Here is a 13,776-nt window from a genome sequence, read left to right as displayed (position 1 = left end):
CAGGCATTTGGAGACCACCCTCGCTTCCTTGCCACATGAGCCTCTCCGTATGATCACTTACTTCATCAAGCCATAAAGGGAGAGAGAGACAATCAAGTCTGATAGTGAGATGGAAGTTGCTGTCCTGTATAATATAAACATGGAAGAGATGGTCATCACCTTTGCCATCTTCTGTTGATTAGAAGCAAGTCACTGGTCTCACCTACCTTCTAGGGAAGGGAATTACACAAGGGCATGAATGCCTAGAGACAGGTGGGGATCACTGGAGGCCACTTTAGAGTCTCTGTCACAGCACAAACTAGTGATATGTATGTATTTGAAGTATTTGCATATACTGTTGTCAATCCATATAGGAATTATTAAAGCTTTAAATGGCATAGCCAAGTTGTCAGTGTAGCATTATGGGACCAGGAAGGTAGGGACTCAGTTGGAGTTGGCCTGGAGGGAAGCTTCATAGAGGGGATCTTGTTGGAACTGGGTCATGAAGGTTGAGCACAGTCAGTTAGCTGTTCTGGAAAGAGTAGTCTGCTTCCCTTGGCTTTTGGGCAGCTGAAGACCTAGGCTGTACAGGGGGCATGATAACACGATGTGGACTCACATCACTGAGAACAAGAAAATTCTAGCGCAGCTGGAGAGGGACAGAGGTAGAGAATACAATGGCAACAGTTTCCTGGGTCTCTCTCTTGGCCCAAAGTACTGGCATCGCCATGGTGAGGGTCTCTCTCAACCTGCCCCTGAGCTAGGACTTGGGTTACTTCATTTCATTTTGGTAGTAAAGACCTTCAGGGAGTCGTAGCAGCATCTGAGGAGAGCCTGGCCCTCAGGGCCCTTGAAAACTTCACATCCAGGTTTACACAGATTCGACACCTCGGGACTTTGCTCAGACCTATAAACTTGAGTGTTAGTGCTTCCATTTGGGTGTCAAGTCTCCAGATGAGGTAGTGATGAACAGCTTCTTTGCAGCCTGCCTGACAGAAGCATCAGTTGCTTTGCTGATAGAGAAACTGTCCAGAGCCCTGAGTGCTGCAGATTTACAAGTTGGCTGTGCCTTCTACTGTCATCTCTGGACTCCCAGCATTTGCTGAAAAATAATGGCTTCTTTTTTTTTTTTTTTCCCAGTTCCACTGCCTTTATTCACAGACCCTCACACTCCACAGCCACACAGACACTTGGCTTTCAGAGGGCACAGGAAGAAAAAGGGGCCCTGGTGACCCTCCCAGCACACCCCCGAGCCAGGATAGACCCAGTAGCAGCACCTCAGGGTCAGCCTGGGTGCACATGCCCACGGGGACACTGTGGCTGCAGACACCAGGAGGCCAGGCCTGATTGCTGGGGACCCCTTTGGGGGCCGGGCAGTATCCTAGGCCCAGGGAGCTGGTGCTAAGTCAGGGAAGGGGCCAGGCTAGATGATGGGGGTGGGGGTGAGAAACTCCCCAGCATGTCCAGGCCACAGGAGCAGCAAGGGTCTTCGGGGGACCCAAGTTGGATGAGGTGGGGCTGCCCTTGTCCTGTGTACTGGCCACTTCAAAGACAAAACTAGCCCAGTCTCAGCAGCCTGGGGGGCAACAGAGGCTCATTCTTCTCCCCTCCTGATCCTGCAGTGGCCAGGGACAGAGGGGTGAAGGGAGAGGAGAGGTCAGGTCAGGTCCCCTCGGGGCCAGGCAGCTTCAAAGATGCAGCCAGGTGGCTGGGGGAGGGTGGGAAGGTAGGCAGGGCCCAGACCCCCATGATGGGGGCAGCTTGAGACCCCCAAGAGGAAGGAAGGGGGCTTGGAGAGGAGGGGCAGGCCTCAGCCATCAGTCACACTGGTCCTGGGGTCTGTAGCCTGCTGGAGCAAGAACCCCCATCCCAGGAGCAGGGCCAAGGGCCAGGAGGGAACCGACACCTGGCACCCTGATCTTCCAGAGGCCGTGGAGGGGCACCGGGTTCTCTAGGACTTCTTGGCATCCTGAGTGCTCCGGCGCTTCAGATCGCTCAGGTCAATGGGCTTGAAGGTCTTCAGGCAGGGGTTAGGGACCTTCTCCACGTACTCCTCCACCAGGCCCCGCTCACCACCTGGCACCTGGCTGCGCAGGTCTCGCTCCACACCCTGCCAGGCTTCGTAAATGAAGCGCACGTTCTCCTCGTGGGCAGGGGTGAAGATCTCGCTGCTGCTGGGCGGGGAGCGGGGGCTGCTGGTCCTCTTGCCGTTGTACACGACTCTGGAGACGGGGGAGCTGGTCATCGCGGGGGCGTCTGATCCTAGTGCTCCGCCGCCAGATCCCCTCAGCCTCTCACCCCGACCCGCCGCAGCCGCCGCCGCCGCCGCCGCCGCCGCCGCCGCCTATCCCAAAATAATGGCTTCTAATTTCACCAGTAACTTGCCTTCCCCATGTAAATCTGTGTATTGGAAAACAGCCTAGAGCACATTCCCAGGAGAGCATTGGAAGGCTTAGCTTAGAACACATTCCTGGGAGAACCTCTTCTCTCCCTGGAACCTCAGGATCACAGGGGAGCCTCCAGTTATAGTCATGCATTGCTTAATAATGGGATACATTCTGAGACATGCCTTCCCTAGCCTTGACATTAATTTGGAACAGACAACTAGAAAGATGAGAGAAAAACAGAGTATATGTTTATGAAAATAAAATCTTCAATGCTTGCTCTGTGTGCCCGTTTGTCCCTACCTTTAATTAGCATTTCAGAACCCAAGTTGATGGTTACTAAAAGGCTGATCAGGTCTTTAGATTCTTTCACTCCAGCAAATTACAGCATCTGCCCTTCTCCAGCCACTTTTCACAGGTATTTTTTTTGGCAGTGTTTCTCTTTTCTTGAGCCAGTAGACTTGGGCAGATAGCCCTTGCCTCAGCCTTACCTTCATGATATCATCAAATGCTGACATCTGAATGTAGTATTGCCCAGTTAATATCTCCAAGGAGGCCTGGCTCATTCTCCCAAGTACAAGGCTATGCATTAGGAACTTATTCTCCACCATATTTTTTAGTCTCCCTTGGATTTCACTCTATGTCCAGCTCCTCTTTCCAAGTTTCCATCTCTTGCAAATCCCCAGCGAGGTATATTGACAGTTGCCTCAAATTCATAACGTCCCAGACTATACTCATCCCCACTACAACCAGATCCTCCTCATGATTTCCTGTCTCAGGGAATGGCACCACCATTTATATTGTCCCTGACTGCAGAGTAGATTCAATTCTTTGTTACATCCTTACCTGGCAAGTTAAGATTGTAATTAAATAAATATTTTCTGTATTTGTTTGCCCTGTTGCTTCTCTTGGTAGACTGGTTCCTTGACAGTTGGACCATGTCTTGTTCATAACTGTACCCAGTCCCTGGCATATGTGTCCTTAATATTTGTTAGACTGATTAAGAAATCCATCCAGTCACTCAAGGTAGAAACCTCAGCATCAGGGTAGATTATAGATTCCCCCATCACCTTCCACATTGTATTAGTCAGCAAGACTTGTCCTTTCTGCCTCTAAAGTATCTTTCGACTCTGTCCTGTCATTACCAAACCCAGTGTTCAGACCAGTCATTTCATATTTGAACTGTAGCAGTAACATGATGGCTTTTTCCACCTCTTTTCTTTTTCTTCTTCCAATTCAGCCTATACACAGCCACAGGGGTCTTTGAAAATTTATAATTCTGACCACCACTTTGACTGTGTCCCTACTTAGAAACTTTTTTTGGCCCCATATTGCCCAGAGAACAAAATCGTATCCCCTGTATTGCCACGATCTACCCCTGATTTATTTGTCCTGCCTCATATCCTGACATTATCTCCCGTATAACCTTATGTTTCAACTACCGCAGTTTTCCAGGTCCCAGCTCTTTAAGTCCCTCCATATCCACTCTGTCTTTCCTCCTCTAGTGCTTAATACAGTGCTGTCATGGAGAATAGACAGAGAGAAGGATGGGTGAAGGTAGCTTTGGGATTTGACTTGGAGAGGGTCATTGGGTTTCCAAGGAAATAGAAGAAAACTTTTTTTTTTTTTGAGATGGAGTTACTCGCTCTTGTTACTCAGGCTGGAGTGCAATGGCATGATCTCGGCTCACCGCAACCTCCGCCTCCTGGGTTCAGGCAATTCTCCTGCCTCAGCCTCCTAAGTAGCTGGGATTACAGGCACGCACCACCGTGCCCAGCTAATTTTTTGTATTTTTAGTAGAGATGGGTTTCACCATATTGACCGGGATGGTCTCTATCTCTTGACCTCGTGATCCACCTGCCTCGGCCTCCCGAAGTGCTGGGATTACAGGCGTGAGCCACCGCGCCTGGCCCAAGAAAACTTTTGAAAGCAGCATCTTTCTTCCAACAGTAAGGTCTACTTTGAGCATCAAAATCAGGCCCGAGGCTCAAGAATTGGAGAATTGGTGGCAGCAGACTGCTCTGGTGTTGGAGTTATACCTCTAACTGTACATGGATATCCTTTTCTACAATGTAGCAATGTAGTGCTTTCCTGTGGGAGGAGGGGGCTCTTTATCTTTAAAGTTGCTCTTTTTGTTTTTCAGTTCTCTTTTGCTTTTTGGAGCATGGTTCTTTGGGAAGTGGCATCCACTGCAGGAAAGCAAAATGAGCAGAGCCAGCAGGAGAACTGATGGAGTGGCACAAACTCCCAGTGTCTGGATGGTGCCACACTGGCACCTAATCACCCGTTTAACAAGCAGAAATTAAATGTTGCTTAGCACATGTGTCTTTCAGCTCTTCGTTTTCACCCATGGATGACCATTGTGACCATGTGTTGATTGGACTGAAATGCCGGGAAACGGGTTAGGCATGCTCAGTGCTGTCCTGTTGCCACCCGTAGCCAAATGACATGCTTCATTGTAGGTACCTTAATACCTGAAACAGACCCATGCTAAGTTCTGATGTCCTGTCTCTGAATTATGTACAGACTACCTGGGGGATCTTCTCTCCAAATGCTAGCCATTTTAAAGTAGGCAAACAATAGAAACTTTGGTGGGGATTTAACGGGAGCTTGAAAATGTGTCTTTGGTAACCTGATACTGGACCACTGAACCTAATGGTTGCAAAATAAATACCTCACATGATGTCTGTGTCTGCGTTTTGTGACTTTGACCTCAAGTTTCTCCCTGATGGTTTGTCTGTGCTGAGAATCTGATTGAATGTGCTTGCTGTTATGATGTGTGAGCTAAAATGGACATCTGATTTTTTCCTCTTGTAAGAATGGAACATTCTAAAATGAGTTTTAGAACACATTTGGCCAGAAGCTGTGGCTCATGCCTCTAATCCCAGCACTTTGGGAGCCCAAGGCAGGAGGATTTCTTGAGCCCAGGAGTTAAGAGCAGTCTGGGCAACATGGTAAAACCCTGACTCTGCAAAAAAAAAAAAAATACAAAAAATTAGCTGGGTATAGTGGCGCACGCCAGTAGTCCCGGCTACTCGAGAGGCACACGTGGGAGGATCACTTGAACCTGGAGGTTGAGGCTGCAGTGAGCCACTCCAGCCTAGGTGACAAAGTGAGACCTTTTCTTAAAGACAAAAAGAAAAAGTCTCAGCCTCCTGAGTAGCTGGGATTACAGGCACACGCCACCATGCCCAGCTAATTTTTTGTATTTTTATTAGAGACGGGGTTTCACCATGTTGACCAGGATGGTCTCGATCTCTTGAGCTCGTGATCCACCCACCTCGGCCTCCCAAAGTGCTGGGATTACAGGCATGAGCCACCGCGCCCGGCCAAAAGGCACTTCTTAACATGGCAGCAGCAAGTGAAAATGAGGAAGATGCAAAAGCGGAACCCCTTGATAAACCATCAGATCTCGTGAGACTTATTCAGTACCATGAGAACAGTAATGGGGGGAACCACCCACATGATTCAAAGTATCTTTCACTGGGTCCCCACCACAAGAGTACAATGCAAGATGAGATTTGGGTGGCGGCACAGAGCCAAACCATATCATCCTCTTCCAGACAAAGTTCACTATGTGTTTCTGAGATAGCTACAAAGACGTATTTTGACCAGGCAGGTAAAGGAAACACGCAAATCAGGCTACAATGAGCTTAACATCACCTTGACAAACCTCCCATCAAATGCTGAATATCCCCCCATTAATTAAGCCACAAATATATTCTGAGCATCTACTATGTGCTGGGTACTATGGTAGGTACTGGGGCTAGAACAGTGAACAGAACAGAGAAGCTCCCTGATCTCCTGGATCTTAAAGTCCAGTGATCACTGCTCGGTGGCTACCAGCATCCAGCACTCTCCAGACAGCATTTCCTCCTTTGAATGGCCTCTTGGGTCAGAAGTGCCTCAGCAGCCATCACTGGATGGTCTTAGCTCTGCCCCTGGGCCTCACAGAACAAGTCTGATTCCCTTCAGATATTTGAAGACAGCTGTTTTGTGTCCCCTGAGTCTTCTCCATCTGAGGAGGAATTTAGTTACTATTACTACGTACTTTTTTTTTTTGTCTTGCTCTGCCCCCCAGGCTGGAGTGCAGTGGCACCATCATAGCCTACTGCAGCCTCAAACCCCTCCCGCCTCAACTTCCCAAGTTGCTGGGACTACAAGCTACCAAGTACTTTTAAGTCGGTATCACTGGTAAATTTTTCCAAAAATATGTTTAGAGATTCTATAGTAAATTGCCAGGATTTAATTTTTAAGCAAGGATTTTAGACACAGCTGGCATTGTCAGTTAGCACCATTATCTTTAGAGAAGAAAGGACATTATAATATCAAATAATCTGGAGGGGCATAATCTTAGTACTAAAAACTTGATAAATTTAGCTGTATGGAAAACTGACTGACTTAATTTTTTCTCACCTAGCCAAGACCAGTGAAAATTTCATGAACCAACCAGCACCACCATTTGGGAGCCACTGCCCTTGGGACCTCCATGCAGCTCTTATGAATTACGTTCAGCTAGAAAAGAACCCTGAGAAGCAGTAGCTTAAATAAGTCAGCCGTTTTGTCTTTCCTGTGTAAATAGAAATTTAGAGGTAGACTGAGGTTAACATGGCTGTTCCATGATGCCATCTCTTTTTATTTTTCTTCTGCTTGGCAGTCCTTAGCATGAATTTGTCATCTACTCCCAAGATGCCTGTGTTATCTCCAGGCAGATGCAGAGAGTCCAGATCAAGCAGAGGTATGAGGCAGAAAAAAATAAACAGGATGTCTTGGTGAGGGGGATGAAGGGTCTGTTAGAGCAGCTTTATTTTCTTAAACCTGTACTTCCTGTCTTCATCCATTTTCCAAGAACAGCCTGTAAGCTAAAAATGAATAAAGCCATTTCTACCAGGTGCATGCACTGGTTGGGAGTGTGGCTGAGGAGAGTGAGTGTCTAAGGATGAGGCCTTGAGTACTTGACAGAAGGGTCCTCACAGCAGAGACTGTGCTCCTGTGTCTACCCCCACAGAGCCTAACAAAGTGCCCCGTCGATACCATTGCTTGGTAAATTGCTGGTGGGTGAATTAATGAGGTGATGCATACAAAAAAGTTTTTCAAGGACTTTTCAAGTCATCTTCAGGTAACTGTGTTTATTGATTTACTACTGGTATCTTTGGGGATAAGTTAGGTTCTTCTAAAATAATCAAGACCTGTCAACTATCAGCAGCTTAAATCAACAAAGTTTTATTTCCTGCTTATATTATAAGTTAATCACAGGCTGGCAGGAGACTCTTCACTGTAGTCACTCAGGCATCTGGGGTGATGGAGTAACATCTCAAATACTGTTGATCAGTGTGCCAGAGGAAAGACAGGTCTGGAGAGTCTCAGAATGGCAATTAAATTCCACCTGTAAATGATATATGTTATTTCTCACATTATTGGCTAGAACTGTTACGTGATCATACCTAACTTCAGAGGGGGGCCACAAAGTATAATCCTATCATGTGCCTGGAGTATTAATGACTGTTACATTATTTGAAGGGAGGGGGCTCAATTGAGATGCATTCATAGAAATAAAGAACAGTGCACACACACCTGTAATCCCAGCTACTCGGGAAGCTAAGGCAGAATTGCTTGAACCCAGGAGGCAGAGGTTGCAGTGAGCCGAGATCGCACCACTGCACTCCAGCCTGGGTGACAAAACCAAAAAAAAAAAACAGTGCACACTATTATCCCCCTTTTTACAGTTGAGAAAAACGATGCACCCAGAGGTTGAGTTACTAGTCCAAGCTAACCACCCTGCTGTGAAGCAGGGAGCCAGGACTCACATTCCCATTTGTCTGACTAAAGCCTTTACCTATTGCCTCGCATAAGTATTTATGTGAAAAGCCTTTGATCCTGGCTCTTGCTCATATTCTTGGAAATGAGGCACTAGGGAGCCTTACCTCCACCCACAGATTTTATTTTACTGTCTCTGTGTCACAGGCATAGGGTTAAGTCAGTGTTTATAACAAATCTAGGCAGTGTTTAAAAGGGAGAAAATAGATCTAAAAAGTCTAGATTACACACTTTGCAATATGATGTGAGTTTTCCCTCCCGGCTCTCCTTCTCTTTTCATCAGCTTTTACTCTGAGATTTCACCCCTAAGAAGCAGGCAGCAGAGGACAGCCCACCAAACTGCCAACCAGGAGTGTAGCTGGCTCCAGAGAGGGGGCGTCAGAGGAAGAAGGAGGAGCCTGAGCTTTGGAATCTGGCAATAAAATACTACTACTACTGCTACTACTAATACATAGTCCAAGTGTATTCTGGGACACGTATTCTCCACACCCTACAGGTAAATATAATCTATCTGTTTTACATTTATTTTTGTTTGACTCACCACAAAAATATTGTTGTACAAGAGACTTTGTATGTCTAAGGAGCTGTCTTTCAAAATGAATGTCTTATTTTGTCTTTGCAAATGGCTAATCACATTTTATCACAAGTTAGCAGCCTTCTCTCTTGGAAGGACTGAATTTGAAACAGATTACAGATGAGGGGAAAGAAGTGTTATTTGCCACCACCACCCTTTATATTTTTTAGGCCATAAAATATGAAAGACTATGCAACAAGTGAAGATTTTTGAAATAAAAACTTCAGGAAAATGACAACTCATTAAAAAATATTAGGGAAATTTAAAAACAAAAAGTAATTCCCATATTCCTGTGTGTTGTTGGGTGAGACAGTGATGGTTTAAAATGAGAGTTCAGGCTGGGCATGGTGGCTCACTCCTATAATTCCAGCACTTTGGGAGGCTGAGGTGGGCAGATCACCTAAGGTCGGGAGTTCAAGACCAGCCTGACCAACATGGAGAAACCCTATCACTACTAAAAATACAAAATTAGCTGGGCGTGGTGACGTATGCCTATAATCTCAGCTATTCAGGAGGCTGAGACAGGAGAATTGCTTTGAACCTGGCAGGCGGAGGTTGCAGTGAGCTGAGATCATGCCATTGCACTGCAGCCTGGGCAACAAGAATGAAAGTTCATCTCAAAAAAGAATAATAAAATAAAATAAAAAATAAAATGAGAGTCCAGATTCTTCAGGGACTCCAATTATTCATACATTGAATCTTCTTTGTCTATTTTCTCTATTTGTCACTTAAAATTGTTTTTCATTATTCCTTTGATTTAAAAAAGTTCTTCATTTGTTATGACATTACTGTTGTGTTTCTTTGCTCTTGAGTTTCTTCTAGCTCAACTTTCATTTTTATAATAATTATTTAAATTTTGATTTCTTCCTTGAGTTCTAATTTCTGAGTTTTTCTAATACTAACTGGTATTGTTCTTCATGTCTTATATCTTTTTTTAAAATTTTTAAAAACCAGAAGCTTTTTTTTTTTTTTTGAGACAGAGTCTGGCTTTGTTACCCAGGCTAGAGTGCAGTGGTGCAGTCTTGGCTCACTGCAAGCTGTGCCTCCCAGGTTCAAGCAATTCTGATGCCTCAGCCTCCTGAGTAGCTGGGATTACAAAAACCCACCACCATGCCTAGCTAATTTTTGCATTTTTAGTAAAGGAGGGGTTTTACCATGTTGGCCAGGTTGGTCTTGAACTCCTGACCTCAAATGGTCCACCTGCCTCAGCCTCCCAAATTGCTGGGATTATAGGTGTGAGCCACTGTGCCCAGCCAACCAGAGCATTTATTGAGTGACTAATCATCAAAATTCTTTCTTTTTTTACTTTTTTTTTGTTGTTGTTGTTGTGAGACAGAGTTTCACTCTTGTTGCCCAGGCTGGAGTGAAATTCTTAAGATGACCTGGATGCTGCGACAGCTGCCCTCTTGGGTTTAGGCGTTGTTCCTTCGTTGAATCCATGCCTGAATCTGTGTTACACCATTTTAGGTGCTTCATTCGACTAGTCCTGGTGGTAGTTTGCCTTTTAGCATTGGCACTCCAGTGTTACTTCCTCTTGAGCTTGGCAGGGTAGCCACATTTGCTGCAGTTGACTTCTGAAGGTGGTAGGCCTTAGAGGCACAGTGGCAGCACAGTGTGCCTGTCTTACTGCAACGCTTTCCAATCTTCCTTTTGTCTTGCTTCTGTTGCTGAGACCAAGAGGTCTTGTGTCATTTAAAAAATTTATTTCATTCTGTTTTGAATGATTTGGTTGTAGCTTTCAAAGGCTCAGAGAGCAACTTTGGATAGTTTCAGGCACTTCTGTGTGGTGCTTTCAGCAGCTACAGGTGCTCAAAAAGAATGTTTCTAGCAGTAGCAGAGGCACCATCCTCAGCAGCTCAGCACTCAGTGTTGTCTCACGGCTCTAACGAAAGTAGTAGCTTCCTGGTATGTGGGCAATAACTCCTTTCTGCTGTTTGCTACTACAGCCCTGTTCTTTTTTTCCTATGCTTTTTAAGCCTCTCCAACAACTTTGTTATCAATTCCCTGCATTAAATCCCCCTTTGATTTAGATATCAAAAGTTGTTGTCCTGAAGAAACACTATCCAATACAGTTAATTTCTTCCACTCATTCATTATTCATTAAATAAACATTCCTTTATTACTTAGTAATGTAATGGGAACTTTGGAAACAATGATAAACAAGACAAAGTCCCTGCTCTTGTGCAGTTTGTATACTAGTGAGAAGTCAGACAATAAGAAGTAAATAAGTATACAGATTATTTAAGATTGTAATCGGTGCTACACGAATAGAAGTGGCTTAAACAATAACTAATTGTCTCTCTTGTATAAATGAAATCAGGAGGTGAAGGTGGGTATTCCAGGACTGATATGGTTGCTGTAAATAAGCAAGTTTCCTTTAAGCTCAGTACTTCACTTTTCCTATAGTGTGACCTATTTTCTGTGGTCCAATATGGTGCTAGAGCTCCAGCTAACACATCCCACACCCAGGCAGCTGAATGGAGGATGGGATTAAGAAGAGGCAAAGACCATGCAGTAGCTCCCTTTTAAGGGGGTTTCTAGGAAGCTACCATGCAATAATTTGATTTTATTTTATTGCCCTGAATGGAGTCAGCTGGCCACACCTAGCTGCAAGAGAGGCTGGGAAATGTAACTGTATACCCAGTTAAAAACTGGGAGTTCAATTATTTTGAAAGAAGGGGGAGTAGATGTAATGAGTAGTCTCTACCACAAGAACCTTAGAACCTGAGGAGTCTTTATGAACACACATTTGGACTGATTTTTTTTTTTTTTTTTTCTGGAAAGGCCCTCACTCTACAGCCCAGGCTGGAGTGCAGTGGCACCATCGCTGCTCACTTCAGCCTCAACCTCCCAGGTTCAAGCAATTCTCCTGCTTCAGTCTCTGGAGTAGCTTGGACTACAGGTGTGCGCCACTACACGCAGCTAATTTTTTAAAAAAGTTTTATTTTGTGGAGATGAGTTCTCACTATGTTTCCCAGGCTAGTCTCAAACTCCTGGGTTTATGATCTTCCTGCCATGGCCTCCCAAAGTGCTGGAATTACAGGTGTGAGCCACTCTGCCTGGCCTGGACTAATTCTTTACAAGTTTTCTCCACCACCGGACAGGTCTCTTCACTGCAGAGACTTGATGTATCAGTTGTATTCCCAGTATGTCCTGTAGTGCTTTAGACACGATTGATATTCACATGGCTTTGGAAATGAATGGGATATAATCTTAAAGCACTCAGGAAGCCATTGTTAGCAAACATTACAGAGCAGTAGGTGTGATCTCAATTCCTCTCACCAGCCTATGCATTTCTTTAGTCTATTTCGGTCTTTCTAGAGTATCGAATGTTGACTGTGGCATGTGATTATGCATAAAAAGTTAGCGAAATGCATCCAGGGAGCTCACTGAGGTCTAAAGCACAGAGAAGACTTCATTAGGTGAAACTTGGGTTGGTGAAAACCCTGTTTGTTTTTTTTTTTTTTTAAACTGGCAGTATATCAGTGATAATATTTGTATAGCGTATTATTTACATCCTCACAACATCACCAGGATATTTTTATTTTGATCCTTATCTTACAGTTGGAGAAGTGGAGGCTCAGAGAAGATAAAAAATATTCAACTTAGCATGTGGCAGAGGTGGAATTAGAAACCAGATCTTATGAAACCAAAGGCATCTCTAGAGATTTTTTTTTTTTAATTTCAGTAAATTACTGCGTAACTATTGTGGAGAGGAACACAACATCCTTTGATTTCACTTTTAGGTGACTGATAAAGTAATAGGGAGAAATGAGAGCAAATAATTTTGCTAGCTCTTTCTAACTGCAGAATTCCAATCACCCAATACTGCGGCTGTTACAGGCTTTATAAAAGACTACTTAATTCCCAGCATGCCTCAAGGCACCGCCAGGAAGACTTCGACTCCCAGCATGCTGTACTTTGGAACTCCGAGTCCCAGAATGCAACACTCCTCCTACTTCTTCCCAGGGGGCCGTCGAGACTACAGTTCCCAGCATGCAGCGCCGACACCTGCTTCTGTCGCCCCGCGGGACCCTGCTTCGGAGGGATATTTTGGAGGCCAGAGGGCGGTTCCTGGAGTCACAGCCCCCTTTGTGGGACGTGTCTGAGCAGCAGTTCTGGCCCGTTGAGCTGGTCCAGACGAAGCCTCTCAGGGATGGGCTGGGGCCTGGGCCGGGCTTCGCTCAGGCAGCGTTTGAGGCAGCCCCAGCAGGGTCCTCCTGGGGCCTTCCTCCCTTTGAACTGAGGTGGCGGGCGGGCGCACGGTCTTCTGCGCTATCTAGACTAGGGGCGGCCATCTCCATGGCCACGGCCGTGAATGGGTCCTGCGCCGGCAGGTCGCGGGACATACTGTGGCGCGTGAGTGCGGCGTGCGTTGTGGCACGCACCGCTAGGGTCGGGCCGGGCGGGCAGGCTCTGGCCACGCGTGCGCTCTGGGCGAGCGCGGGAGGGTCGGTCCCACGGTAGCGTGAAGAGAGTACGTCGGGGGATGCACCACCTGGGGGACTGATTACAGGGTTGTGGAGCGTCCTAGTGGAAGCTGGTTACGGTATAGGAAAGGAGTCCCGAGTGGAAGGAAGCTGGTCAGAGTGGGACAGATGGACTAAATAGAAATTCGAGTAGTGAGGCAGAGTTTTACGCAAGGGTACCGTATCCAGTAGGTGTTAAATAAATAACTTCATTTGTTTCGTTAAGAAGTGGAAAGGAATGCCCGGAATTGGAAAGAAATGTGACATTAATAGAGGCTGGGGTTAGGGTCCAGTAAGCAGAGCAGGTGTTCTTCGTAATGCAGAGTGAGACTGAGCTGAGGGGAATAGTACTTCCTCCTTAAAGTGCAGTTAACAGTACGACATACCTTCTCTGGAGCACAAAGAGAAGAGAAAGATCCCTTTTGGAAAAGTGCTTCTACCCTAGTACACTGCCATCTCCTCTATATTCCGAACTAAAAACTTTTGGGTCCTTAAGTATTACCTTTTTTTTTGAGACGGAGGCTAGCTCTCTGTTTCCCATGCTGGAGTGCAG

The 13,776-nt window shown here is 45.8% G+C and overlaps 3 protein-coding genes across 27 annotated transcripts in view; 2 read left to right on the top strand and 1 right to left on the bottom strand.

Annotated features, from left to right (window-relative positions):
• Positions 1 to 8,676, top strand: part of YIPF1 (Yip1 domain family member 1) — a 47,329-nt gene extending 38,653 nt beyond the window's left edge. For 8 of the 11 annotated variants that reach the window (XM_078331916.1, XM_078331914.1, XM_078331915.1 and 5 more), the window contains one exon: positions 4,507 to 5,046. Coding sequence is in view for 2 of the 11 variants with exons in the window: in XM_078331912.1 (XP_078188038.1) it covers positions 4,507 to 4,593 (87 nt within the window). In the remaining 9 variants the exon portion in view is untranslated. Of the gene's footprint in view, positions 1 to 4,506; positions 5,047 to 8,463 lie in introns of those variants that run through there. The other 3 variants (XM_054236266.2, XM_078331910.1, XM_078331913.1) reach the window with 2 other exon arrangements.
• Positions 1,100 to 2,309, bottom strand: LOC103794443 (mapk-regulated corepressor-interacting protein 1). Its single transcript, XM_078331923.1, has one exon. It carries the CDS (start codon positions 2,222 to 2,224, stop codon positions 1,931 to 1,933), a length of 294 nt encoding a protein of 97 aa, XP_078188049.1. The 5' UTR covers positions 2,225 to 2,309; the 3' UTR covers positions 1,100 to 1,930.
• Positions 8,677 to 13,021: 4,345 nt separating the features above from the next.
• The window catches only part of NDC1 (NDC1 transmembrane nucleoporin), a 65,288-nt gene continuing 64,533 nt past the window's right edge, over positions 13,022 to 13,776 (top strand). For 10 of the 15 annotated variants that reach the window (XM_078331897.1, XM_078331896.1, XM_078331893.1 and 7 more), the window contains exon 1: positions 13,022 to 13,113. In XM_078331897.1, coding sequence (XP_078188023.1) covers positions 13,057 to 13,113 — 57 coding nt within the window. In that variant the 5' untranslated portion in view covers positions 13,022 to 13,056. Of the gene's footprint in view, positions 13,232 to 13,776 lie in introns of all 15 variants that reach the window. The other 5 variants (XM_078331902.1, XM_078331905.1, XM_078331903.1 and 2 more) reach the window with 1 other exon arrangement.

The sequence above is a fragment of the Callithrix jacchus genome, chromosome 7, assembly GCF_049354715.1.
Source record: "Callithrix jacchus isolate 240 chromosome 7, calJac240_pri, whole genome shotgun sequence".
NCBI lineage: Eukaryota > Metazoa > Chordata > Mammalia > Primates > Cebidae > Callithrix > Callithrix jacchus.
The sequence above is the reverse complement of the archived record's forward strand: the minus strand, read 5'-3'. Positions and strand labels throughout refer to the sequence as shown.